This window comes from Phyllostomus hastatus, unplaced genomic scaffold, assembly GCF_019186645.2.
Source record: "Phyllostomus hastatus isolate PE091 unplaced genomic scaffold, TTU_PhHast_1.1 phas_scaffold_1224, whole genome shotgun sequence".
Classification (NCBI taxonomy): domain Eukaryota; kingdom Metazoa; phylum Chordata; class Mammalia; order Chiroptera; family Phyllostomidae; genus Phyllostomus; species Phyllostomus hastatus.
Window position 1 is genome coordinate 1,297,436 of NW_025334008.1, and position 27,685 is coordinate 1,325,120.

Genomic DNA, 27,685 nt, shown 5'->3' on the forward strand with positions numbered 1-27,685 from the left:
GCCCTCCCGGGGGGACTCCTGGGCAACTCTCAGCCTCAAGTCTGCACCAAATTTTGAATCCCGTCCTCTGGGCCCACAGTGCTTCCCTGTGTCCCTCCAGCTGTCCACTGACTGCCCTTGGTGCCCAGGACCAAGGCCCCACGCTTATGTCCCTCTGCCTGTGGTGCTGAACCGCAGCGGCAGCACTTTTCTTTGCAAACAGGCACCTTTGTCCTTGGTGCTGAACCTTACACCTCAGCACTTCCCTTCCCAGCCTCCAGGGGCCGGACGGGGCGCTGTCCTTGGTGCTGAATGTGTAAACAGAACTAGCCGGCTCTGGAGGTTTTACACGCAGAGGTGAGGGGGGGGAGTGTGAGCACCAGTGGCTGCTGCTGCTGTGCGGAGGAGGGCCCAGACCTACTGCTCAGTTGCCCACATGCTCGTGAAAGAATGAATGAGTCACGCGGTCCAGTGCGTGGTGAGCGTTTTTTGCAGGCTGGGCTCTCAATGGAGTGTTGTGTCCCTGCCTCCCCCGAACCCTTCCATCGCCCCCACAGTGGGTGTTAATAGGATCCCATCTCACTGAGGACACTGAGGCTTTCGGAGGTTAAGGTGTCCCCGCTGCCCCCGCAGCTGTGTGGCCGGAGTTGGACCCCAGGCAGTGGGGCTCCAGAGCCCACACTCTGGTCTGCTGGAAAAGGATGTAGAGCAAACGCCTGAGCACTGCAGAGGCCCTGGCTCTGCTGGACGCTGCCTCCCCGTCCTTTCTGCCCCCCGTGGGGTTCTGAGCTTCTGCCCCTGCTGCAGGGGTGCCGGGCCAGTGCTGGGCTCCGATGACCCCCAGACTCACTTCTGTTTCAGCTTCATGATGGCCTCGATGTCGGGCAGGCATTTCGTCCATGGCAGGGTCCCGTAGATCCACTTCAGCAAACAGTAGCCCAGGGACTGGAGGTCACTGCGGCGGAAGGGCCCTGGGGAGGGGGAAAGAGGTGGCGGTTTGGTCTGGATGCTCCACTCACTGCCACGCCCAGCCCCTCCCTCTCTATCTCATTGACTCAACCAAACACTCACACATTCCACCACCCAAACACACGGGCTCTTGGCTGCTCATTCACTCTTTGCCCACTCTCCCCACTCTCACGCGTCTCTCAGTTACTCATTCACTGTCTCAGCCCTCCCTCCATCTCTGCTCGCACTAGCTCACTCCCTCATCTCCTTGTCTTTCATCCATTCGATGAGCCCTCAGAGCCCTGTGCACCAGCCCATCCAATTTCTCAAATTGTCGACAAGAGTGTGGCTGGGTCCCAGTCTTTCAGTCTAGTGGGGAGATGGCTGTATTGTGGGGTTACCAGAGCCGCAGAGGACACAGAACAGGACACACACAGCCTCAGCAGGGGAGCGAAGACGACCACTGGGTTTTATTTTTGTTACGCTGGCCAGATGTCATGATTTGGACGACAACTCGAGTAAGCATTCGCCCGACACCGAGAGCCCACTGCACCTGGCCTTCTGCCACCTGATGCCAGAGTCACAGGCACTGCCTCTCCCCCAGGTGGGCTCAGAGCTCAGTCTGTGGGGAGGATGAAGGCACACGGATGGCCAAGGTCTCAAGGGATTTGGGAAAGAGGGCCTGTGACCTCCTCGGGGAACCTGCCCTGGGCTCTCTGCTCACTGCACACTTTGCTTGGATAGTCTCACCCTCTCCCTGGGTTTCGGCTGACAACTCTTGAGATCCTGTCGACCTCTGAGTCTCCATCTGCAGTTTACTCCTGAGCTGCAGACACAGGGAGCCAACTGCTTCCTCAGCGGCCTCTCCTGGGAGACTGGTGGGCAACTGTCATGTTCCAAGTCTCCAACAGATCCTGAATCTGGGCCTCTGGATCTGCAGGGTTTCCTTGTGCCCAGCTGACCTCTGTCCTTGGTGCTGAACCACTACCCACAACTCCCCAATGCTTGGGGACACTATTCTTCATTCTAAAGATTTTATTTATTTATTCTTTTAGAGAGAGGGGAATGGGTGGAGAGAGAGGGGGAGAGAAACATCAATGTGTGGTTGCCTCTCACGTACCCCTCCTGGGGACCTGGCCTGCAAGCCAGGCATGTGTCCTGACTGGGAATCAAACAGCTGACCCCTTGGTTCACAGACTGGCGCTCAGTCCACTGAGCCACACCAGCCAGGGCTCTATTCTTAATTTTAAATCCCTGTCACGGCTCCTTGAGGTGACTCCAGTGTATGGTCCTCTGCTGTCCGTGGCTGTGAAAACCTAGAGCTGCCCTTGTATGAGAAGCGTGTCTCCAGGGTCCTGACCCCCTTTCTCTGGCCTCTTACCGCATCCCTTGTGCACGTCCATGCTCATGAGCTCCAGGTCCCCCTCGTGGGGGCTCCTGCTGCCTTCCACACAGGCCACGTGTCTGCCACCTGGGGAGTAGCGGAAGGCGAAGCCGTAGCCTGCCAGGGTCACCTGTGTGGGCGTGGGGAGAAGCCATGCAGTTTGGAAGTTAGGACCCCTGAAATCAGATAGTTCAATTGGGGGTATAACCAGAAACAAATAAATGCCCAACAGCACCAAAGAGTGGAAAGTGAAAAGAACCTAAACTGCTCATCCCTACTGCAACCCAGCCCCCTAAACCTATCACCCAGAAGTAACCACTGATAATAGCACCTTATTGCTTCAAACAGTTTCCTTTAAATAACTGGCAAACACGTGTGGATGGGGCAGGGGATCTAGTTTCCCACAAAGGGATCTCACCGCACCTCCTGTTGGGCGTCCAGATTTTGCGCTTCAAGTGCGGTTCAGGGCATTAATTCCGAGCCAGAGAGATCAGATTCAAGTGTAGGCATGGCCCTTAGGGGCTGTGCAACCTTGGGCAAGTTATGTTAACTTTTCTGTGCTTTGATTTCTCCGATTGTAAAATGAAGACGATAGTCCCCACCTTGCAGGCTGGCTATGAGGCTTAACTGAGTTGAAAACCAAAAGTAAAGTGTTTTTCGGCCAGGCACACAGTCGGCCCCACCTGCATTTTAATGGCTCACTGCATTCTGCCAGTTGGACAAAGGACAACTATTGGTTTTGTCCAAGACAGATCTATAGCCTTTTCTTCTGGTCAAAGTTTGTGGTATTTAATTTTAAATATAACCTCCCTGGGTGCTCAAATATTTGACCAAACATTCTAGCTGTGTCTATGAGGGTGTCTCTCAGGAAGATTAACATGAAACATTTTCTCCCTTTTATTGGTTCTAGAGAGAGGGAAAGGGAGGGAGAAAGGGAGAAACATTCATTGGTTGCCTCTTGCATTCACCCTGACTGGGGACTGAACCCACAACCCAGGAATGTGCCCCGAGTGGGAATTGAACCTGTGACCTTTCAGTTTGCAGGATGATGCCTACCCAACTGAGCCACACCAGCCAGGGCTGGATCAGATGAACATTTAAATCATAGTCTAAGTAAAGTAGATCACTCTGTCTAATGTGGGTGGGCCTCAGCCAGCAGTTGAGGGCCTGAATAGAACGCAAAAGGCTGCGTGAGTGGGGACAACTCCTGGCTGACTGCAAGATCTGGGACATTGGCCTTTTCCGGCCTTGGACTTGAACTGAAACATTGACCCTTCTCAGGCCTTGAGGCTGCCAGCCTCACACAGTCAGTTTACCTGGTTTTGCAGGCCTCTGGACTGACCAGAAACACACCATCATCTCTTCCTGGCCTTCAGCTTGCCAGCGGCATATCTCGAGGTTCTCAGTCCCCATAATTGTGAGCCAATTCCCTATAACAGGTCTTCTTCTGTACAATTCTGTACACTGGTGAGTTTCAGCCTTTTTCATCTCATGGCACACATAAACAAATTACTAAAATTCTACAGCACACCAAAAATGTATTTTTTGTTGTTCTGACACAAAAAAAATAGGTATAATTTTGATTCATTCTCCCTGGACAGCTACTGGTGTGTTGTCATTTTCAAAAAAATTTGATAATCTAAGGGAAAAGAGGTCAGTGCCCCTGACTAGTCAGATATTGCATGCTTTAAAAATTCTTGCGGCACACTGGTGGAAAATTGCTGCTGTACATCATTGTGTGAGCCAATGCCTTATACTCAGTCTCTCTGTGTGCATTCTGTTGGTTCTGCTTCTCTGGAGAGCTCTGACTAACACAGCCTGAGGGTTTTCCCTGGGATCTCCTCTCTCCAACTCAGCCCACGTGACTGAGGTGAGGCTCACCTGATCTATTTCTACAGGGCTGCTAAGCTCAGGGATTTAGGCCTGATTTGCCAGTGGTGATTTTGTCAGCTGAGGGAAGAGAGTCTTGCCTGGCAATGACCAATTGGTCCTAGATTCAGCCATGCCCCAAACCAGTGAAGTCCTCCATTTTTCCATTCCCTGGACCAATCAATATATTGCACTCCTCCCTTTTTAAACCTTTGCTTAAGTCATGTCATTTGAAAAAATAATTGGAATCTACTTGGAACATGTATAAAGGACACATGGACGAAACCAAAGAGGGGAAGGATCAAGGGCGGAAAGTGGGGATGGCTGGGGTGGGGGGAAAATGGAGACAATTGTACTTGAATAACAATAAAAAATGTGAAAAAAAAACCCCCACCATTTAATCAGCACCCTACTGGGAGCATGTATTGAAGGTTTTCCCACTTTACTGTTACAATCAGTGTTGTGAGGAATGCTGCATATTTAAACATACATCTCTGAACAGCCCCCTGAGTATGTGGGCAGGATATATTCCTGAGAGGAGCTGGTGGGTCAAACAACATATGTATTTAAAATTTTGACTGCTATATGCAAATTACCTTCCAAAGAGGTTGCCCAATTCATACTTCTAACAGAATATAAAGCACTTTTCTTTTTTTAAAGTATATTTTATTGACTATGCTATTACGTTATTGATTATGCTATTAAGTCATCCCAATTTTTCCTTTGTCCCCCTCTGCCTGGTACCTGCCTTCCCTCCAGCAATCCCCCCTTAGTTCAGGTCCATTGGTAGTGCATGTAAGTTCCTTGGCTTCTCCATTTCCTATACTATTCTTAACCTCCCCCTGTCTATTTTGTACCTACCACTTATGCTTCTTTTTCTAAAGATATTTTTCTTTTTTAAAGATTTTATTTATTTGACTTCTGGCAAGATGGAGGCATAGGTGGACACACCGTACCTCCACACACAACCAAGATTAGAACAACAACAATTTAGAGGCAGAATAACACCCACAACTGACAGAGAATTTATCTGAATGGAAGTCGGACAGCCAAGAAGTTGAAGTAGACCCATTCATCCAGACCAGTAGGAGGGGCAGAGAGGAGCAGTCGGGCGCGGGTTGCAGTGCAGAGAGCAGAGAGCAGTGGGTGCATAGGGCAACCGGGAGCGTGTAAGGCATCTGGGGCGCACAAGACCGAAGCGGTTGGACCCTGAGTACGCAAGTGGCAGGAGGTGGACCCAGTGAGGTGGCGATTGTGGACCAGGGCAGAGTGCGCAGCCCAGGATCCCAGGGAAGGGACTGGGGTCCCAGGAGGACAGAGTTACCGCCATTGTTCCCTCCCGCCCCCACCCCCGCCCCCACATACAACGTCGCAATCTAGTGACTGGGGTGCCCAGCCCTGGTGAACACCTAAGGCTCCACCCCTCACTGTAACAGGAGTGACCAGACCAAAAAAAGAGAGAGAAAGAGAGAGAGAGACATGTCTCAAACAGAAGGACAGATCAATGCCCCAGGATTTATCCTTTTGAGCGACCAAGAGATAGCCAATCTATCAGATGCACAGTTCAAAACACTGGTGATCAGGAAGCTCACAGAACTGGTTGATTTTGGGGGCAAATTAAATGAAAAAATGCAGGTTACCATAAAAGAGATGAAGGAAGATGCATGGAGAACCAATAGTGATGGGAAGGAAACTGTGACTCAAAACAATAGAGTGGACCAGAAGGAAGAAAACAACAACCAAACAGGAAAGAATGGAGAAATAAGAATTCAAAAAAACGAGGAGAAGCTTAGGAACCTCCAGGACATCTTTAAATGTTCCAACATCCGAATTATAGGGGTACCAGAAGGGGAAGAGGAAAAGCAACAGATTGAACATGTATTTGAATAATAAAGGAGAACTTCCCCATTCTGGTAAAGGAAATAGACTTCCAGGAAATCCAGGAAGCTCAGAGAGCCCCAAAGAAGTTGGACCCAAGAAGAAACACACCAAGGCACATCATAATTACATTAGCCAAGGTAAAAATCAAGGAGAGAATCCTAGAAGCAGCAAGAGATAAGGGGACAGTAACTTACAAAGGAGTTCCCATCAGACTGTCAGCTAATTTCTCAAAAGAGACCTTACAGGCAAGAAGGGGCTGGAAAGAAGTATTCCAAGTCATGAAAGACAAGGACCTATATCCTAGATTACTCTATCCAGCAAAGCTTTCATTTAGAATGGAAGGGCAGATAAAGTGCTTCTCAGATAAGGTCAAGTTAAAGGAGTTCATCATCACCAAGCCCTTATTTTATGAAATGTTAAAGGGACTTATCTAAGAAAAGAAGATAAAGAAAAAAACATGTATAGTAAAAGGACAGCAAACTCACAATTATTAACAACCACACCTAAAGCAAAACCAAAAGAAACTAAGCAAACAACTAGAACAGGAACAAAACCACAGAAATGGAGATCACATGGAGGGTTAGCAACAGGGGAGTGGGAGGAGGAGAGAGGGGAAAAAGGTACAGAGAATAAGTAGCATAGAGTGTAGGTTGAAAATAGATAGGGGGAGGGTAAGAATAGTATGGGAAATGTAGAAGCTAAAGAACTTATAAGTATGACACATGGACATGACTAAAGGGGGGGGATATGGGTGGGAGAGGGTGCACAGGGTAGAGGGGAGTGAAGGGGGGAAAATGGGACAACTGTAATAGCATAATCAATAAAATATATAAAAAAAAGAAAAAAAGATTTTATTTATTTATTTTTAGAAAGGGAAAGGGAGGGAAGGAGAAACATCAGTGTATGGTTGCCTCTTGTGAGCCCCCTACTGGGAACCTAGCCCGAAACCCAGGCATGTGCCCTGACTGAGAATCAAACCAGCAGCCCTTTGGTTTGCAGGCTGGGGCTCAGTACACTGAGCCACACCAACCAGGGCCCATTTATGCTTCTTAATCCCTGTACTTTTCCCCTCACTCTCCCCCTTTCCCCTCCCTGCTTTTAACCCTCCAAATGATCTCCATATTTAGGATTCTGTTCCTGTTTGCTTTAGTTTTTTAGACTCAGTTGTTGACAGTTGTATTTGTTGTCATTTTAATGCTCATAGTTTTGATCTTCTTTAAATAAGTCCCCTTAGCCCTGGCTGATGTGGCTCAGTGGATTGAGAGCCGACCTGCAAAGCAAAGGGTCACTGGTTCATTTCCCAGTCAGGGCACATGGCTGGGTTGCTGGCCAGGTCCCCAGTGTTGGGACATGTGAGAGGCAACCACACATTGACGTTTCTCTCCCTCTTTCTCCCTCCCTTCCTTCTCTCTAAAAATAAATGAATAAAATCTAAAAAAAAAAAATAAGTCCCCTTAACATTTTCATATAACGAGGGCTTGGTAATGATGAACTCTTTAGCTTGACCTTGTCTGGGAAGAGCTTTCTCTGCCCTTCCATTCTAAATGATAGCTTTGCTGGACAGAGTAATCTAGGTTGTAGGTCCTTGCTTTTCATCATGTTGAACACTTTTTGCCAGTCCCTTCTTGCCTGCAAAGTTTCTTTTGAGAAATCATCTGATAGTCTTATAGGAACTCCTTTGTAACTCCGCTTTTCTCTTGCTTTCCCTCTTTATCTTTAAGCTTTGACATTTCAATTATGATGTGTCTTGGTGTGGTCCTCTTTGGGTCCAACTTGCTTGGGATTCTCTGTATATCCTGGACTTGCATGTGTATTTCCTTCACCAAATTAGGGAAGTTATCTTTCATTATTTTTTCAAGTAAGTTTTCAATTTCTTCCTCTTCCTTTTCTCCTTCTGGCATCCCTATGATTTAGATGTTGGCACTTTTGGAGATGTCCCAGAGTCTTCTTAATCTCTCATTAAAAAAAAAATTCTTGTTTCTTCATTTTGTTCTGGTTGATGGTTTATTCCTTACGTTCCAAATCGATGCTTTGAACCCTGGCTTCCCTCCCTTCACTGTTGGTTCCCTGTGGATTTTTCTTTATTTAATTTAGTTGGGTCTTCATTTCTTCCTTATGCTTTTGCCATACTTTTAGAGTTCTTTGAGAATCCTAATCACCAGTGTTTTGAACTCTGCATCTAACAGGTTGGGTATCTCCATTTTGTTTAGTTCTTTTTCTGGGGTTTTGTTCTTTTATTTGAGCCATATTTGTCTCCTCAGTTTGGCAGCCTCCCTGTGTTTGTTTCTATTAGAGCTGGTGTGACTCCCTGACTTGGTGCACCTGTTATGTTGTGTGGGGCAGAGCTTTAGGTAATTTCCAGGGCAGAGCAACCTGCTTCATTGTTTTGTAGCGCTGTATGTGGGGAGGGGTCGGATAGGGGACAGTGCTGCTGTCTGGTTGCTGGAGGCTCGCTCGGCACTTGCCCCATTTCCAGTCACCTGGACCACTTCCCGTATGCAACTGGTGCCCTCTAGCTGTTGGCCTGGTAGTGGTTCCAGAGCGGGTGGGGTGCATATGTTTTAGGACCGTGTGGGCCCTTGAAATGGACTCTCCTGAGAGACTGGCCATTTCTTCCACCATCCTAACCCCCCACTGGTTTTTACAGCCAGAAGTTATGAGGCTTTATTTTCCCAGCACTGGAACCCTGGGCTGCGTAGTCTGCCCCAAGGCTGTGATCGCTTGATCCCCAGGTATCCCCCCTGCCAATTTCTACCAACTGCACGTGAATGTGGGACCACCTGTTCCGATGGCTGCCACGACTGCCATCACACTGCGTGCCCTGCACCCTGGCTCTCTATCTCTGCCCCTCCTGGCCATCTGGATGCTTCATTAGATCCTTGGCTGCTGAACTTCCATACAGTTCGATTTTCTGGCAGTTCTGGGTGGTTTCTGTTCTGAGGTTAGTGTGGCCCTTCACACAGCTGTGCCAGGAGGTGAAGTGTGTCTACCTACATCTGGATCAGAAGTTCAGATCTGAACTTTTATTTCTTTATCATCATAGATGTTACCATTTTTAAATAACTTTGCTCAAAGTGTTAAAAAAATGGTATGTTTTAATTTTGATTTCAATGATTATTAGGGAGGTTGAGCACCTTTTCATATATTTAACTAGCCTGTGGATTTCTTTGTCAATAAACTGTTTTTCCTATCCTTTACCCATTTTTCAATTAAGTTGCTACTCATCTCTAGTTTTGCCCCAGCCATGTAGCTCAGTTCATCAGAGTGTCTTCCTGACACACCAAGGTTGCAGGTTCAATCCCCAGTCAGGGCACATATAAGAATCAAGCAGTGAATGCATCCATAAGTGGAACAACAAATCGATGTCTCTCTCTCTCCATTCCTGTCTCTCCAAAATCAATTAAAAAAGCTGTAATAAATGGAAGTCTTAAGATAGGTGAGATCCTGAGCCCAGGGAGCCCCAAGGTGGGGAGGGCCTGATTATTACCTGGCTCAGGTCCTCTGGGTTCACAAAGATATTGTCAGCTGTCACATTTCCGTGAACATACTCGTTCTCGTGGAGGAACTCCAGGGCATCCAGCTGGGGAGGAAAAAGGATCTCCGTGAGCAGCATGACTCACACTAAGCGGCTCTGATTCAAAGCCTGGTGACTGAGTCCCTGCTGTTGGGCCTGTGGTCATATGGCCTGCTTATGACTAGGGTGGTGGTGGGGGTTAGGCCTGGCTCATTCTGAGGGGAGCATTAGGAAGTCCACTCTGACAGCACACCAAAGCAGGTCTTCTAATAAGGCTTTAAAAAAGTCAAGCCCTGGCTGGTGTGGCTCAGTGGATTGGATGCGGGCCTATAAACCAAAGGGTTGCCAGTTCAATTCCCAGTCAGGACACATACCTGGGTTGCAGGCCGGGTCCCCAGTAGGGGGTGTGCAAAAGGCAACTACATATTGATGTTTCTCTCCCTTTCTCTGTTTCTCCCTCCCTTCCCTCTCTAAAAATAAATAAATAAAGTCTTTAAAAAAAAAGAGTTTATTTATTGATTTTTTAAAGAGAGGGGAAGAGAAGGAGAAACAGAGAAAGGGAGAGAAACATCAATGTGTGGTTGCTGGGGATCTGGCCTGCAACCCAGGCATGTGCCCTGACTGGGAATCAAACCTGCAACACTTTGGTTCGCAGCCCGCGCTCAATCCACTGAGCTATGCAAGCCAGGACTTAACAAACAAACTCTTTTAAAAAAATGTAGTATTAAAAAAAATTTCAGTAGTAGACCTGGCTGGTATAGCTCAGTGGATTGAGCGCAGGCCTGAGAACCAAAGTGTTGCCAGTTCAATTCCCAGTCAGAGCATATGCCTGGGTTGTGGGCCAGATCCCCAATTGGGAATGTATCAGAGGCAACCACACATAGATGTTTCTCTCCCTTTCTTTCTCCTTCTCTTCCCATATCTCTAAAAATAAATAAATAAAATCTTTAAAAAAAATTCAGCAGTGAAGCCAACATTTGGTTTTCCATCTCTTAGATCTATTCTTAGTTGACTGCAAACCCAGGAAGGGGAGAAGTTGGTTACTTATTGCCTCCTGCCAACCCCGCCCCCCCAAAGTCTGCATATATCAAAGAGTTCTTCTCTTTTCTCCTAGAGAATAGAAATAAGTTTAGTTAAGCAATTTATATTTTTATGTCTCACTCCCGACTTCTCCACTGAGCTCCAGACTCATACACTGAACTGCTTCAGTGTTAGCTACATTGTGACAACATCCCCGAGGCCCCCTTGACCCCTAGGGTTAACTGTGTACCAAGTTCTGCTTGTCCTACAAACTCTCCATCCTCACAGCTTGACGCCTCTCCTCAGGCCTCACTCTCTCCTGGTCCTCCCCTCAAGGCCCACAGGGGAGGGACCTCTTCTGCATGCAGAGCTGATAGTGCTCCTCTGCTGCTCCCAATCCTCCCATGGCTCCCCAGTGCCTCAGGGCAGAGTTACAGCTCCTCAGCCTGGTACTCAAGGCCCTACGTGAGCCGGTGCCTGCTGATCTCTCCACATAATCTCTTACCCTTCGTCCGTCCACATGCCACAGTGCAGACACTCTGAGCATAAAAACCTTTGGGACTCACCTAATGTGTCACCCTCTTGCCGCATTCATGCCTTCCCCAATTTAAATTTGGTCCTCTTATTCACCATCATAGCAGGGGGACACTTCTAGTTAAGAACTTTTCTTAATTTGTGCAACTGTTTAACTTCATCCTCTTTGACTAGACATAAAACCCACATCTGTGCTATTCCCTACCACGCTCCCAGCCCCTGGGACAGTGCCTGACACCCAGCAGGGACCTGGCAAATATTTAATGAAAGGATGGCCCTGGCTGGTGTGGCTCAGTGGACTGAGTGTCAGCCTGTGAACCAAAGGGTCGCCGGTTTGATTCCCAGTCAGGGCACACACCTGGGTTGTGGGCCAGGTCTCCAGTTGGGAGCACATGAGCTGCAACCATAAAATGACATCTCTCTCTTTTTTCCCTCTATTCCCCTCTCTCTAAAAATAAATAAAATCTAAAAAATAAAAAAATAAAAGAAAGGATGGATAAAGGAATGAGTGAATGAACCAATGCCTTATGCTCTCTGCCCCTTATAAGCCTTTGCTCAAGCTGTGTCCTTGGCCTGAACATTCTCCTCACGTATCCCCACCCCCAGGGCCTTGTTCCGTCCCACTCCTGCCTCAGAAAGGGTCTCTGCCAGGAAGCCCAGTTGCAGCCCTAAATTTGAGGCTGGGGCCCCATCCTCACCTCCCATGGCCCTGGAACGCCCCTCCTGCTTATCCCCTGGTTCTGACAGCCTGGCATTCTCCTGCGTCAGTCAGTTAGTGTGCAGGTCCTCAGGGTCTGGCAGGGGCAAGTGTGGACTGCATGTGTCAGTGGGCAGTCCGGTAAGCCGGAGCCCGGCAGCCATCCCCCCGCCGGGAGCTAGTCTGCTTGGGTACCTACCAGCCGGTAGGCCAGCTGGAACACAGACAGCACGGGTATTGTGTGCTGCAGGCTGCCATCCAGGGCCGACTGCAGGCTCCTCCCCAGCATGGGGAACACCAAGAACCTGGAAGACATGCGTGTCCCATGAGGTGGGAGAGATAACCAGGGGAGGGGGCAGAATGAAGGCCACCAAGGATGGACTGTGGCTGGGTGGCTATGAGGCCCTGGTCCTGAGCAAGATGAAGGGTTCTGACTGAGGGGGGTCAGCCTGGCTCAAAGCGGCAGAAAGGAAGGAAGCAGCTATCTGGCCAAAGGCCCCAGGGTCTTGGACCCTGAACACATGACAGGGAGAGAAAAAAAGGGCCCAGTAAGGTGGTGACTCACCTGTACCCGTCCTCATGAATGCCAAAACCGACACAGGTGGGGATGGCTAGTAGGGGGGTCGATTGTAGCTTCTTCCACTTGTCCACTGTGGGAGGCAGGGACCCGAGAGGTTAGAGCCCCCTGGCCCCAGGCCCATGGGGACAACAGCCCGTTCCCAGACCAGAAGCAGAGTGCGCCCAAGCCCAGGCCAGACCCTGGTCTCCTGGTTGGAGAGACCACCTCTGTGGGCGAGTTGACAATGGGTGTGCTGACAGGGTCAGCCTGGTTGACCCGAGTGTCAGTCATCTCTGTGTGCGGGTGAAGAGGGGTGAACATGGGAGAAAGAATATACAGATCTGGAATGAGCGCCAGGGATAAGAACGGCAGAACTTCTAGATACACACACAGAGTGGATGAGATCGGGAAACGTCTGAACCGGTCACGGTGTCACCAGACGTCAGCCTGTGGTCCGGGGCCTCAGTGGGATGGCACGGACCCAGAGCTGTGCGGACAGAAGCTGAATAAACAGCTGTCCAGGGGGAACAGCCCTGGTTTGTAGTGCTGGCCAGTCTCCGTGGTGTAAATACTCCCACTGTGGCTGCTTTCAAGCTACTGCTATGACACTGCAGAATGTGGAGATGGGAGAGATGCCCCGCAGTGCTCAGTCACATGGTGTGTCTATCACCCGGGCACAGCAGACGCCAACAGGGTACGGATAACAAAAACATAGACGAATAATTGGGAAGTGACAAGTTTTGAGTATTTATCACCCTTGCTCTGAATCTAATTTATTTGATGGTTCATTGATGTATTAATTTAAATAATGGCTATGTTTAACAACTGGCTTGAGCTAATTTTGAACTTAATCCTTGGCTCTCAAGAGCTGGTGTGAGCTGGCCTCAGCGCACGTTGTCTGTCCTGTGGGGCCTGAGGCCCGAGGGGTGACAGGAGCAAAGCTGGGTCTTCTCTGACCCCCACGCTTCCCACACCTTCAGGGAGAAGCTAGTTGCCTGGACTAAGCTGGCACCCCTGAGTCCCTCGCCCTCGCCCGCCTCCCCAAGGAGTACCTTGCAAAGGCTTGGCAGCCCGCAGGAAGAAGTGCTGCTCGTTGAACAAGCGCCCGTCCTTGGCATCCTAGCGTGGGATGGGGGGAGAAAGCTGTCCCACTGGAGTCTCTGGGCCAAGGGACCCCAGCTCATCACCCCAGGGCAATGCCAGCCACAAGCCAGGTTCCCCACCACATCCTGCACAACAGAACCGAATTCCTCAGGGTGCATGCTACCCATGAACACGTGTCGGAGGCTCATGTTATCTCCCACTGCCCGGGCTCTTTTTCATTTTCTTATGATGAGACTGACGTATTTTCCCTACATGTGTGGCCTTCAGCTAAAAGCTAGATTTCTGAGCTACCTCTGAAGTGAGGAATGACCACATGGTAGGTTCTGGACAATGGGGGTGTGATGTGGGCAAGTTCCTCGGCCATGCCCTTACTGGGCTGGGGACAGCCTTCTCCTTCCTCTTCTCCTGCTCCTGTTGGCTGGAATGCACGTGTGACGGTGGGAGCTGGAGCAGCCATTTCCACCCACAAGATGAAGGTTATGGGTTCAGGATGTCGAAGCAATGAGAGAAGGAAACTGGGCCCCTTGGTTATGGAACCATCATGTCAGCCCCGGACCACTGTCCCCAACTTTTAAGTGAAAGGGCAATAGAATATTATCTTTCCTAGGACCATCCGTTAACATTGGGTCATCTTTTTCTAGCAGTAAAGCCAAATATTTTAATTAAATACAACTAGCACAGCTGAGTTCTTAAAAGCATAGGGTCAAAGAGAAGCAGGTTCCAATCCCAGATTTGTCATTCTTTCTACAAAGCACCTACTATGTGCTGAGTATTATTTCTGGCATTGGAGCTAAAGCTGTGAACAAAGAAACTTGCATGCTGAGTGTCCCTGGGCAAGGCACCCAGTCCCCATTTCCTCGTCTGGAAAAAGGGGAAACGCAGTAACCTCCCTACAGGCTTGCTTGTGAGGCTCTGGGCCCAGAGTGGGGCTGGAAAGAGCTCCCCACAGCAGGTGGAGCCTGGCCCTGGAGCCTTCACTCAAACCGTTCACGCCACTCACATGGCCTGTCTTGGGCCAAGGGAGGGGCCCAATCCAGCTGCCCCGGTTTTCCAGGGGTGAGTAAGAAAATCTGAATAAATAAAGGTCACCCATAATTCCTGCACCCAGGGATGATGGTGAGACCGTTGACCATGCCCATGCCCCCTGGTAGGCACTTCCTCTGCACTGAAGGACGGGACTTGCCCGCCGGGTTGCTCTCACTTTCTCGGTTTATTTTCCCTCTGGGCCCCGCCTGAGTGCATGTTTCCTGTATTCTAAGGTCAAGCATGATTCACTGACTCCTCAGCCCAGGGAGGCCATCTGATTGGTTCTCTGTTGAACCTGAACACCTGGCACAGTTAAACATTAGAGCAGGGCTTGGTACACCCCGCCTGCAAGGTGGGCTGTGGGTGAATGGGCCACCCAACGAGGGTATTCTTGGCTCCATCTCACAGATGAGGCAAGCCAGCTCGGAGAGGGGAGGCGCCTGCCCGATGGAACAGCGGGAGGCATCAGAGGCAGGCTTGGGCGTAGACCTGGCTGCAGCTTCGGAGGGGCCCTGTGAGAGGAAGAACCTGAGGCCTCGAGGCAGACGGGCCCTGCCCAGGGTACCACTGCTCCTTGCTCTCCTGCCTGCCCCAGCCCGCAGAGAGGAGTGGAGATCTGGTGCACTGGCCAAAGCCCCAGGCCCGCCCCTCAGCGCAGCCCTCCCCCACCCCAGGCACCCCCACAGGGCCACTCACCAGTTTCAGGGAGAATCTTTGTTTCTGGGCACTTGACTCACCGGTGGACTCACAGGTGGAGAAAGACTCAGCTGTGGACGGACAACAGCAGGGAGGTCATAACCTACAGGGAAAGTGAGCGCATGGCCCCCACACTTCCCAGGAATGAGCAGGGGTTTCAGTTGCCTGGTTCCCACAGGGTCCGGGGTGTTCTTGGCTTGTAAGACCTGTTCCTCCTCATTTTCAAACAGGTTCCTTTTTTTCTCCCTCTTTCACTCTTTGTTAATAGCCGGCTATGCAAAAGGGTTAACACAGCTGGCCAGAGACCACTGTCCATGGAACAGCCTGCTCTCAAGGCTGCCCTTGGCTGTATCTGGGAACCTGGATTTCCGGAGGGTTCCAGCTTTTCTAACCCAGGGGCCCCCAACCTCTAGGCTGCAGACTGGTACGGTAAGGGCCTGTTAGGCACTGGGCCACACGGCAGGGGGTGAGCTTGAATGTAATGTGCTTGAGTCATTCCGGAACCACCCTTCCCCACCCCAGTCTGTGGGAAAACTGTCTTCTGTATACCCAGCCCCGGGTGCTGAGAAGGCTGGGGACCGCTGCTGTGACCAATCAGAGGGGCTCCCTGTGTCCAAACTGTTCTGCTAAACGTCTACTTTCCTTCTGGAGGCGGGCATGCTGCTATGTTCCAAGCAGAGGGTGCCCACATGACCAGCCCCCAATAAAAACCCCGGGTGTGGAGTCTCTAACAATGCACACGTGCTGTCCCATCTCGCAGTGTGTCCTGTGTGACTACACAGGGAGAAGTCTCTGGAAGCTGCGCTGGCTGGTCTCCCCTGACACTTCACCCCGTGTGCCTCTCTTCTTTGCCAACTCTGCCATGTCCTTTTGCTGTGATGGATCTTGGCATGAGAGGCCCGTGGTCCCCTAGTGCATCCCTGACGTTGGGGTGGCCTGGGGGACCCTGACCCACCCTGTCGGCCTTTGTCCATATATATGGGTGAGTGCCACATGATGGATGCAGACCCCCTCCAGGGAGGACTTGCTGCCTTAGTCCAGCCCCACCCCGACTGCCTCAGGCAGCTGTTAGCCCCTCAGGGGTCCCTCAGCTGCAGATCCGGGGTGGCCCATACCCGATGTCCAGTTGGTACGCTGTCTGACTATACTAAACCCCAGTGAACTGTGGACTTGAACATGGTGAATTTTATGTTGCATAAGCTTTATCTTAAAAGACGACCTAAAAGTCCCCAAAACCACCTAAAGGGCTAAGAACAGGGCCTGGCCTTGAGTAAGAACTCAGTGAATGTTAGGCTGATTATTACTAACACTTCTAGCACGCTTATTTTCTTCACTGTAATAAAGTGTCCAGTTTTTGATGTTTGACTGCTGACAGATTTTAGGTCTGGCCCTGCCCCTTCCCTTTCCATCCCACAGCTGCATGAGCTGGTGGGAAAGCCTGGGGTTCTCTCCTCGGGTGCTGGTGGGAGAGTCAAACCACATGAGGCCCTGGCCCTGTGTGGGACGCTCACCCTGGCCCCACTTCCTAACCACAATAAAAACCTGTCCCAGGTGCCTTTCCTTGTCATCTCAGGACATTACAGACCTGTCCCCCCCCCCAAGAGATAACTCTGAAGGAAATAAACCTTTCATGTCCTCTTGGTGTGTGACATCATCAGGCTCAACATTGAAACCAAATGTGTGCAGGGTAGGGGGCCATCCTATTTCTGCAGGGCAGAGTTGTCATCCTTATCATTCAGTCACACTGGGCTTGCATTCCCACATGACAACAGTAGGTGGAGCTGAAGAAGAGTGCTTTCCAGTTGGCCACAGTAGCCACTGCTCCCAATTGCCTTACTCCCAGCCTCCTGCACTCATTTACTCTAACTACCTAGCCGCTGTAGGTGGGTAGTCTGCAATCCCAAGTTTAAGAAGATGCTGCCTAGAGGCAGGTCTGCAGCTGGGATATGACTTCCATTTTCATTCTCAGAAAGGGGTTTCCCTCCCCATGCCCTGGTTGCAAGATGGCCTGACCCAGCCCAGCACCTTACCTCCCCACCCCCGCCTGTAAATAGAGTGTACCTTCATAGAGAATGCCCTGGTCGTCTCTGCTCTGAATGGCTCCCAGCTTCCAGTGTCGTCCACACTTGTCTGTCAGCACTGTCCCTGTGGGCAAAGCCTTAAGCAAGGTGGTCACCCAGCTCCGCTTCACTGTCTGAGGGCTTCTTTTTGTTGTCTGCAGGTTCCTTTTGCGGGTGGGAGGTGTTTTCGGGGACCCTGCAGCAGGATGGCCAGAATAAAGAACGGGCATCCAGGAGAGAAAAGTTGAACAGGTAAGGAGACAATACTCATAGTACTGTTCATTTATTCATTTGTTTAATGAGCAAATGCTTCCTGCCACCTTTCACGGGTCAGCTCTTTGTGGGACAAAGCTGGGGACCCAGACACGAGTCAGACCTGAGCCCATCCCTCAGGAACCCCTAACTAGGTGGGGGAGTCTGACATGGGCACAGCTGGTCAAACAAGGCACTTCAGGGAGATATGAGAAAGAGACTAATTGTGCCTGGAGAAGTCAGGGAAGGCTTCCAGGAGGAGGGGACATCTGAGTTCAGTCTTGTTGAATGGATAGAATGTGCCAGGGCAAAAAACCAAACATTCCAGATATTCGACTGAAAACACCCTGAGACAGCACCTGACCTTGTGCTAAGTATAAAGAAATCTGTTAGAGTGGCTCCCAGATGCGCAAGAGAATGGGGTGGTGTGGAGAAGAGGACAGATATTGGCAACTGGCCATGGACATAGGAAATATTAACTACGTCACTCCCCCACCTACCATCCACCAAGGCACAGGATGGCAAGAGGCAGTGGGGCCTGGAGGAGAACAAGGGACAAAGAGGAGACACCGAGGGCTGCGGCTTCCGATCTGAGGGCCTGGCAGGAAGGGGACCAGCATATGGTCCTCAAGCCTCCCTTGTTCTCTGGCTGGCGTGGGCCACACACAGATGACTCTACCTGGTCCCTGTCCACAAAGAGCTCTCAGTCCAGCAAGTGAGGCAGGAAGGGACAAGGAGCCTGGAGGGGACATGTGCGCAAGTGAGCGGCACTGGCACTGGGGGCGCCCAGACAAAGGACGAAGGAGAGAGGCTCTGCGGGGAGACGAGACGGCCTTGACCTAGCCTAGGGTACTCAGAAGGGGCTTCTGAGAGATCTAGGCCTCTCAGCGCTGGAAAGGCGGCAGCAAGCCGGGCCTGGGAGGGAGGCGAGAGTGCCCTGGGCCGAGGGGTCAGGCCTAGCAAAGAAGGGAAGCCACAGACCCTAACAAGAATTTCCAGAAAGCAAGTGTCCTGTGTGGAGGGTCTGGTGAGAGCTCCAACGGGAAGCAGACCCCACAGAGTTGCAGACGCCAGGCTGTGGGGCGAGGGGAGCAGTGGGTGACTGTGAGCAGGGAGGGTGGGGTCAGAGCCGGACTGCAGGGGGAGGATGGGGCCGGGGACAAGGGGCCAGGTAGGTGTGAGAGACGCTGTGCAGGGGATGATGCCCCCACACACTGTCAGGTGACCCGCCTTTTAACCATCTACAGTCAGATCAGACTGACCCTGGTTCTTACCTTTGGGTTTCTCAGGGGGACTCAAGGTATGTTCAGACCCAGAACTGTCACGGTCTGAGGAGAGGGACGATGGAGAAGAAGAGACACAGCCGGACCATTTCACTTTCTTGGCAGAGAGTTCGGAACTGCTGTTCCCCCCTCTCCTTGAGCCTAGTGAAGGGAACACTGAATGCAGATGGGTTACAAAGGCCCTTTCCGGAACCGCAAACCCAGAAACCCCCGGTTCGCACCCGCCCACCCTCTTCTCTCCGGCCTTTTCGCCCAAGTCTTGCTGCTTCTCCTCCGGGAGTCTTAGCCTCTGTATTGTATCTTCTGTCACTTTGTCACTCTGTTCTACCTTCCAGTTAATTTTTCAGATCTATTTTCTAGTTCACTATTCTCTTTTCAGCTTTGTCTAGCCTGCAGTTTCAACAATCCAATGAGTTTCTGATTGCCATGATATTTGTTTTTATCATCATAGGAGTTATTTGGTTCTTTTTCAAGCCTGAAAGGTCAATTCTTACTAACTTTTGTTCCTTAATTTTTTACATATATGTAGATATAAATATAAAATGTATAACATAGATACATATTTTATATATGAATATATAAAAAACCCTCACCAGAGGATATTTTTTTTAGATTTTAAAAGGGATTTTTAGATTTTGGATATATTGTCTAATTTTAGAGAGAAAGGGAGAGAAAGAGAAAGAAACATTGGCTGGTTGCCTCCCAGACATACCCTCACCGGGGATCCAGCCCACAACCCTTTGGTGTGAGGGATGAGGCTCCAATCCTTCATTATAAATTTCTTCCTTGATTTCCTCAAACACATGAAAGGTGTTTTGCACACAGTCTCAAATGTTAATCCTCAGGCGTCTGGTGAGTGTGCAGCCTGTTGTTTCTCCTGACAGTGGCTTGTTTCCCGGTGTCTTTGTTGATCCACTGAGAATCCACAAGTGCCCACGGGAATTCTGACACCAGTTTTTAAAGAGTGTTCCACCCTGACTGGTGTGGCTCAGTGGATTGAGCTCAGGCTGCGAACCAAAGGGTCACTGGTTCGATTCCCAGTCAGGACACATAGCTGGGTGGTGGGCCAGGTCCCCAGTATGGGGTGCTGGAGAGGCAACCCCACACTGATATTTCTCTTCTCTTTTTCTTTCCCTTCCCCTCTCTCTAAAAATGAATAAAATCTTTTTAAAAATAAATAAAACCTTTACAAAATAAATAAAGGGTGTTTCCACAAAAGATTTGCCTCAGTTGGGGAGAAGCACCAACATTTCATCCTTTTACACTAACTTTTCCGCTTGAGGTTTTGGGGGGCTGCACAGTGCAGTATAAATTCTTGCCCCAAACTGGTAAGGATGTATAATTTTGGTTTGGAATTCTTAGAACATTCTTCCTTTTCTTCACCCACAACCCAGGCTGAGACAGATACATGCCTCCAACAATCTTCTCTGTGAAAAGTTTTTTGTTTTAGTTTACCTGTTGAGGAGTCCCAGATTTTAGAGGTTTCCAATCTCACTTTCCATGCTGCTGGGGCTCTGAGTTTAAAATTTTATTTTTATTAAAATTATGTCTAAATTTTATTTAGGTATTATTTATCTAAAAATAAATAAATTAAATCTTAAAAAAAAAGGTATTCTTTCCATTTCATGCAGAATTTTGTGGCATGCTAAACCACAGGGGCTGCAGCTTGCCATCTGGTCTGCCCGATTGCTGAAAACAGAGGTCATCTTTCAATTGACACCACCTCAGCCGGCACATTTGGTCCCTGGACTACTCAAATGGCCCCTTAAGTGGCTTCCATGCCACCAGTCCATTTCTTTACAGAGCAGCCAGAGAAGTCATTCCAAAATACAAATCATATTGGGCCCCCCACATGGCTGAGACCCTCCCACAGCTCCCCGCTATCTCAGTGATTACTAAATTCCTTACCCAAGGTCTGCAAGGCCCTGCGTGTCTGCCCCCAGGTAGGCTGTCCTCCTTTATTCCTCTGCTTTGCATGGCTCTTCCTGCCACACACCCCAATGCCTAGAACTCTGGTTCCAAACTCCTCACCTTGTCCCTACTCTTCATTAGCAAAATCTTAAAAAAAATTTTTTTAAGATTTTATTTATTTTTAGAGAGGGGAAGGGAAGGAGAAAGAGAGGGAGAGAAACATCCATGTGTGGTTGCCTTGCACATGTCCCCTACTCAGGACTTGGCCAGCAACCCAGGCATGCACCCTGACTGGGAATTGAACCAGCAACCCTTTGGTTCACAGGCCGGTGTTCAATCCACTGAGCCACACCAGCCAGAGCTTCATTAGCAAATTCTTCTCATCCCTAGGTCTCGGCTCAAATGTTACCCACCTAGAGAAGTCTTCCCTGATCCTCCTGTTCTGTGGCCCATCCATTTCCCTTCAGTTACCACGCACTCTACTGGTAATGGTGTAGTTAATGTCTATTTGGTCTCCTGGCCTCCAAAAGGTCCGAGAGACCAGAAGCCAGGTCCATCCTGTCTGTTACCTCGGCCTTGGGGACAAACACTGCACCTAAGCACACAGTAGGTGGTCTGTGTGTATCTGCCGTGTGATGACTGGGCGAATGAATGGTGAGCTGGCTTTAGGTTGGTGTAAGAGAAGGCTGGGGCTAAGAACTCAGGCTCTGAGGTCAGACCAAGGCAAATTCTGGTAGCATGTGCCTGGAATGTAAACAGTGCGGGAGATGAAGGAGTTGCCTTGAAAATCGAGGCCGTATGCATGGAAAGAAACTCCGCATGCTGAGGAAGGCTGAACGGAAAGACAGCCGGAGCCTCGGCCCTCACTGCATCACGGGGGCACACCCCACACTGAACCGGCCCCGTCAGACTTTTTTAGTAAGAAAAAATAAACCCAGTCATTGGTTTCCACTCTCTCTCTCTCTCTCTCTTTTTTTTGGTTTCCACTCTTCAGGCAGCATTTTCTGTTGCTGGCAGCCAGACACAAACCCGAATGATAAAATGAATGCTGCTGAACTTTCTGCCACGTAGAGTAAACCCACTTCTGTTTACCAACGCAGGACCCGTGTCTGGGCCTTCCATTGGCCAGGACTCAGAGCTGAGTTACAAACCACAACCAACAGCCTGCAAACCATAACAAACCCCTGCCCTTATGGGGCCTAGAGATGAGAGTGATTTAAATAGAGTTGACACTTCCAAGAACCAAAGGCAATACAAAGCAGGGGCAGGGGATAAGGAGTGTCATAGGTAGGAAAGATGGGATTTTAATTAGTGATGTCAGGGAAGGCCTTCCTGAGAAGGCAACAACCGAGTAAAGACCCGAAGGAAGTGAGTGAGAGAGGGGGTCACGAACCAGATGTGGGACGAACCACCTCGACAGAGGGAACAGCAAATGCAATGGCTTAGAGGCCCAGGTATGCCGGAGCGTGGAGGAAGAGGGAGGAGGCCTGGGTGGCTGTGTTCCCTCCCTGAACACCTGCACACCTCACCCGCTTCCAGGGAAAAGGTCAGAGTCATGGTCCTTACCTCTGAAGGATGACACGAGCGGTTTGACAGAGGTCTGGGAACCCTCCGGCTCCTCTTTAGACAAAGGCTTTCCACAGTACGGGCAGAATTTGAATACTGTTTTGATACTGTTGCCACAGTCTGAACAGGAGGTGTTCATGCTAGAAGACAAAAGTTGTCAGAGGGAATAAGAAACTGAAAGAGAAACTTAATCCGCTGCCAAAGAACAGTCAGCCAAGTTCCTCATGGTAACAAGACTACAAAGGAATGAAAAGTGTACGCCCACAGGATCCACACAGGATGTGGCCACTCCTAAAGTGAGTTCTGCCTGCTGTGTCCAGCCTGTAGCTACCAGTCTCTCTCTAATGGCCCAAGGCAGTTATAAAGCAGAGCAAAGGTACAAAGCAGAACCGCAGATCTCACAAAAGATCCGGGAATACCTCAAGGTCAATGAAAATTCTGCAGGAGCGCTGCTCCAATCACAGAAGCACTGAGGGTCTTCAACTGCATTTGTGATGTTCATTTCTTGAAGCACAGGATGGGGATGGGAGAGGCAGAGAGCTAATGCTCACGAATTACCCACATACTCCCCTACACTTCCCAGGGTTCCTTGCAGTTAGATTGGGGCCACATGACTAGTTTTGGACAATGGGGTGTGAGTGGAAGTTACTTTCCCGCTGAAGCCATTAAGAGCCAGAGTACCTCCTCTGTCTTCCCCTCCCCTGCAGGGGTGGCCCTGGAGGCTACATACTCCAAACACCACAGCTATGAGATGAAAGAAGGCTGCCTGGCCCATGCTGGAATCTCATGATCAGCAAATAAACTTATGTTGTATTGAGCCGCCAAGATTTCAGGGTTTCTTTGTTACTGCAGCACAGCCTATCCTATCCTGACTTAGTGAGACAATGGGTATTCGCTGCATTACCCTCTAAGCCTTGTGTATATCTGGAATATTTCCCAGTACTTTGAAAACCAAAACCAAAATCACACAAATGAAGATAGGGCAGGTGTATTCATTTACTAAGGCTGCCATAACTAAAAGCCACAGATAAAATGGCTCAAATAACATGAATTTATTTTCTCATAGTTTTGGAGGCCAGAATTCTCAGGTCAAGGCATTGACAAGCCTGGTTTCTTCTGAGGCCTCCCTCCTTGGGCTGGCAGATGGCTACCTTCTCACTGTGTCCTCGTGTGGTCATCCCTCTGTGCCCTAATCTCCTCTTCTTATAAGGACACCAGTCACATTGGACTAGGGCCCTGTCATCATCTGTTTGGGCTGCTACAGTAATATGTCACAGACTGGGAGGCTCATAAACAACAGAAACTTGTACCTCACAATCCATGGCTGGGTTCTGGTGAAGGCCCTGTTCTGAGCTGCAGACTGACCAGTCCTGTGTCCTCACACAGTCGAAGAGGGCAGGGCATTCTCTGGAATCTCAATTACAAGAGGTTCTACCTTCATGATTTAATGCCCCCTGCCCAAGGCCCCACCTCCTACTATAAACACAATGAGCATAAGGATTTCCATCTAGAAACTTCAGAGGAACCCAAACATTCAGACCACAGCAGGTGCACTCTAACAAACTTATTTAAATGTTAGTACTCCCTTAAAGGCCCTGTCTCCAAATATGGTCTCACTCTGAGGTACTCGGATTTAGGGATTCCACATACAAATTTTTACAGGATACTGTTCAGTCCATAAAAGCAGGATTAGACTAGTTAATAAGTGAAGAGAACATCAGGAAGGATGACAGTGCAATAGATACTTTAAACGAATATGTTTTAAATAGCAAAAGGAAAAAATTATCTTATTTTTTCTTTATTGTAAGACGGGGTATCCAAACTTTTGGTGTCTCTGGGCCATACTGGAAGAAGAAGAGTTATCTTGAGCCACATGTTAAATACACAAACACTAACAAAAACTGATGAGCAAAAAAAAGGTTTTAAGTAAATTTATGATTTTGTGTTGGGCCACATCCATAGCTATCCTGGGCTGCATGTGGCCCTCGGGCTATGGGTTTGACACCCCTGTCAGACTTAGTGTACAGTACGAATTATAAGCTGGACTATCGAAATAGAAGTCAAAATAAACTTGGGCTTGTAGCTTCATTTCATCTTGCAAGAGAAAGTTCTTTCCTTTTTACGCTTGGCAAATAAAATTTTCGTATATTTAAGGTACCTGTGATGTTTTGATATATGTATGCATAGTGAAATGATTACCACAATCAAACTAATTAACATATCCATCACCTTCCATGGTTATTATTTTTGGGTGTGTGGTAAGAACATTTGAGATACTCTTAGCAAATTTCAAGTGTATAGTACACTATTATTTACTATAGTCACTATGCTATACATTAGAGGGCACCAGAACTTACTCATTTCATAACTGAAAGTATGTACCCTTTGACCCATATCTCCCCCTTCCCCCCACAGCCACTGGTACCCACTATTCTACTCTCTAGCACTAGGAATCAAACTTTTTTTAGATTCCACATATAAGTGAGATCATAGAGTATTTCTGTGTCTAGCTCAGTCTAACTAAACCCTTGTCCTTTCTTCACAGCAAAGGTTGGGCTCTGTTGGAACTGCAGAACAGAAGAGTTCTTTAAAATCACAGGCTCTTGTCCCAGGCTACCTGGATTTGAGTTCAAGATCTGTTATGTGCTAGGCACCTAACCTAACCCATCTGTGCTTCATGCTGCCCAGCCATGAGATGGGGCTTCTGTGTGATAGAGTGGGTGTTGAGGCCTAACTGAATACATTTACCCATATTTTTGGGATCATAAGATGCATCTAGGTTTTAGAAGAAGAAAATAGGAAAAAAAAATTTGAAGCAAAAAATGTGGTAAAATATTTAATAACATAAATAACAATATTTCACCAATGTAAATGTAAACAGAACAGCGGCATTAACAACCATTATTCCTCCCAAAATAGTCCAAAAAATATGGTACAGCAAGTGCTGAGAACAGGGCCTGGCTCATGGAAAGCCTTTTATGGTAGTGGCTGCTATTACCATGTCATGCCCTGTATCTCATTTAATAGATTCTACTTGTTACTATTTCTATTTTCCCCTTTTCTCTTTCCATACTGTAAGTTCTGAGCTTCTCAGGCCTCTCAGTTCCCACTGGTGCTGCCTCGTGGAATTCAGGGGCCCACCCTTGAAAAAACACAGGCAGCCCAAACAGCTAATGAAAGGCATCTCAGCTGGAGAAAAGGGTTCCTCCTCCCCTAGGTCTGCAGAAGAGCAGAAACCCCGCTGTGGAATAGAACTGCCCTCTTGTTATTTGCCACACAGGAGGGCGTCAGACAGCTGCCTGCAAAGACTGCTGCCAGGCATCCTGCAGCTTCTAGGAAGTCTGTAATTCTGACTGGTTGTGTAACTTCATAATTTGTTGTCCTGGCAACAGCGCTGAAATGGATATCCTCTAGATCACAACTGTCAAACTCATTTTCACTGGGGGCCACATCAGCCTCGTGGGTGCCTTCAAAGGGCAGAGTGTAGAGCTCCTTGCCCCTGGTTAAGGAGTAGTTACATTTATACAGTCCTAACATTACATTCCGAGCTTTGAAGGCACCCTCAAGGCTGATGTGGTCCCGGATGGAAATGAGTTTGACACCCCTGCTCTAGGTCAAACTGCCTGGAGGATGGTGGCCCTGGGGAGTTGTTCCAGACTTTGTATTAGTGAGAAATGTGTTTGGACTAAGCCACTGAGGTTTGGGGTTGTTACTACAGCACACTCTAGCCTTGTCTGACTAATACACTGACACTTTGCTAGATTACTCATGGAAACAAACATTTGAAAATCTGTGGGGGTTTTAAGTGGCTTTAAGCAGAATTTGCTGAGTGTCCTTGCATAAAGATGGCCTCTAGGATGGGGCAAACACCTGCCCAGGGACCATGTCATGTCCATGACAATGGTCCTCTTGGGACTAGAGTATCAGAGCAGTGACACAGAAGAGATGGAGCAGTAGCAGGCTATTGGTGGTGAACAGGGCTTAAGGGGCATGTGCCTGCAGGCATGGTACCTTTACTGGGTCGAGGTCTGGCCCTCAGATTCACTGGGCTGCAATCTGCATCTAAACCGAGTCCTGTAAGTGAATAAAGGTGGAGAGGCTGACTCAGGTCACTTCACATGTAAGAGAAAGATAATGGTTAATATTTAGTGAGCATTGGCTACTGTAGCCAGCCTGTGCTAATTTCATTCATTCACTCAATAATTATTCACTGAACTCCTAATATTTGTCAATCACTGGGTGTATAGCAGCAAAGGAAACAAACATGGCTCTTCACCTAACAAAGCTCACATTCTGGGGGTCGGGGGGGAACCAAGATAAACTGTGAGCAAGTATCTATTTATTAGGTCAGAGAGAGATAGTGTTATGGCAACAGCTCAATAAATACGGATGGAAGAAAGGAGTGAGATTTGGGGTTGTTACTACAGCACACTCTAGCCTTGTCTGACTAATACACTGACACTTTGCTAGATTACTTCAAGAGTACAGAAGTCGCCTGTCCATGGTCACACAGCTAGTTCGGGACTAAAACCCGACTCCAACATTCAGGCTAGTCTTTATCACTCATTCACCCATTTATTTTATTTATTCAACAAGTATTTACTGAACATATACGTGTTAAACATTGTGCCCCTTCTTAAAGGTTATGAGACCCAGCACAGTAAAAGAACTAGAATCTAGACTCCACTGTAGCGTAGGAGGGATCGTTGTTAAGGAAACCGTGACTCGCCTCAGGCCGGCCCTAAGCAGAAACAAGAAATGACTTGCCCAACGGGGGCATCTGTCAAACTCTCGATTCGCTCCGCCAGTCTCAGTCGTAGCCACGCCCACCACGAAGAGCCGAAAGAGGCTGGGGATCGTTAGTTAAGACAGGCCAATTACCCCAGCGACCAGAAACTTCTTACATCCCAAAATCTCCCAGGGGCTTCGCCTCTCACAAAGGGTCGTGCTGACGTCACGGCAACTCGACCGAATTGTGCGTAGGGTACCAAGAGACTTCCCCCTGCTACACCTCGACGTCACCTCACTTCTGGACTTGAGCGGAGTGGAGACCAAATACCTATGGGGTAGATCCTCGGACACCTGGGGGACTGGACTCACCTTCTCAGTGACCCCCTGCAAACTTCCGCTTGAGAGGAAGGATCTGCGCACGCATTCTCAGCCCGGATGCAGGACTGCGCCCGCGCAGGCACCGCTGACCCTCCTGCCCCCGGCTGTCCCGTGCCTGCCTACCACGGAACTCCCTTTCCCAGACGCCTTCGCGGCTGGTAGTGGGGTCAGTCCCCGACGGCTCAACTCTTTTCCCTTTTGGAACGCTGCCTGGTTCCACTGCGCATGTGCCAAGGTGGTGTCAATGGTAAGGAGGAATAAACTGCGGGGCGTCTCTCCGCCAATCAACAGAG

The 27,685-nt window shown here is 49.1% G+C and overlaps 1 protein-coding gene across 4 annotated transcripts in view; it reads right to left on the minus strand.

Moving 5' to 3' along the window:
- VRK3 (VRK serine/threonine kinase 3) overlaps positions 1 to 27,532 on the minus strand; it is a 40,274-nt gene extending 12,742 nt beyond the window's left edge. The window contains exons 1-12 of one of the 4 annotated variants that reach the window (XM_045856280.1): positions 27,384 to 27,504; positions 26,295 to 26,357; positions 22,284 to 22,423; positions 18,798 to 18,962; positions 17,273 to 17,467; positions 15,212 to 15,282; positions 13,438 to 13,504; positions 12,392 to 12,476; positions 12,026 to 12,131; positions 9,549 to 9,641; positions 2,309 to 2,441; positions 830 to 950 (exon numbers count right to left, since the gene is read on the minus strand). In XM_045856280.1, coding sequence (XP_045712236.1) covers positions 830 to 950; positions 2,309 to 2,441; positions 9,549 to 9,641; positions 12,026 to 12,131; positions 12,392 to 12,476; positions 13,438 to 13,504; positions 15,212 to 15,282; positions 17,273 to 17,467; positions 18,798 to 18,962; positions 22,284 to 22,422 — 1,175 coding nt within the window. In that variant the 5' untranslated portion in view covers position 22,423; positions 26,295 to 26,357; positions 27,384 to 27,504. Of the gene's footprint in view, positions 1 to 829; positions 951 to 2,308; positions 2,442 to 9,548; positions 9,642 to 12,025; positions 12,132 to 12,391; positions 12,477 to 13,437; positions 13,505 to 15,211; positions 15,283 to 17,272; positions 17,468 to 18,797; positions 18,963 to 22,283; positions 22,424 to 26,294; positions 26,358 to 27,383 lie in introns of all 4 variants that reach the window. The other 3 variants (XM_045856282.1, XM_045856279.1, XM_045856281.1) reach the window with 3 other exon arrangements.
- Positions 27,533 to 27,685: the final 153 nt, after the last annotated feature.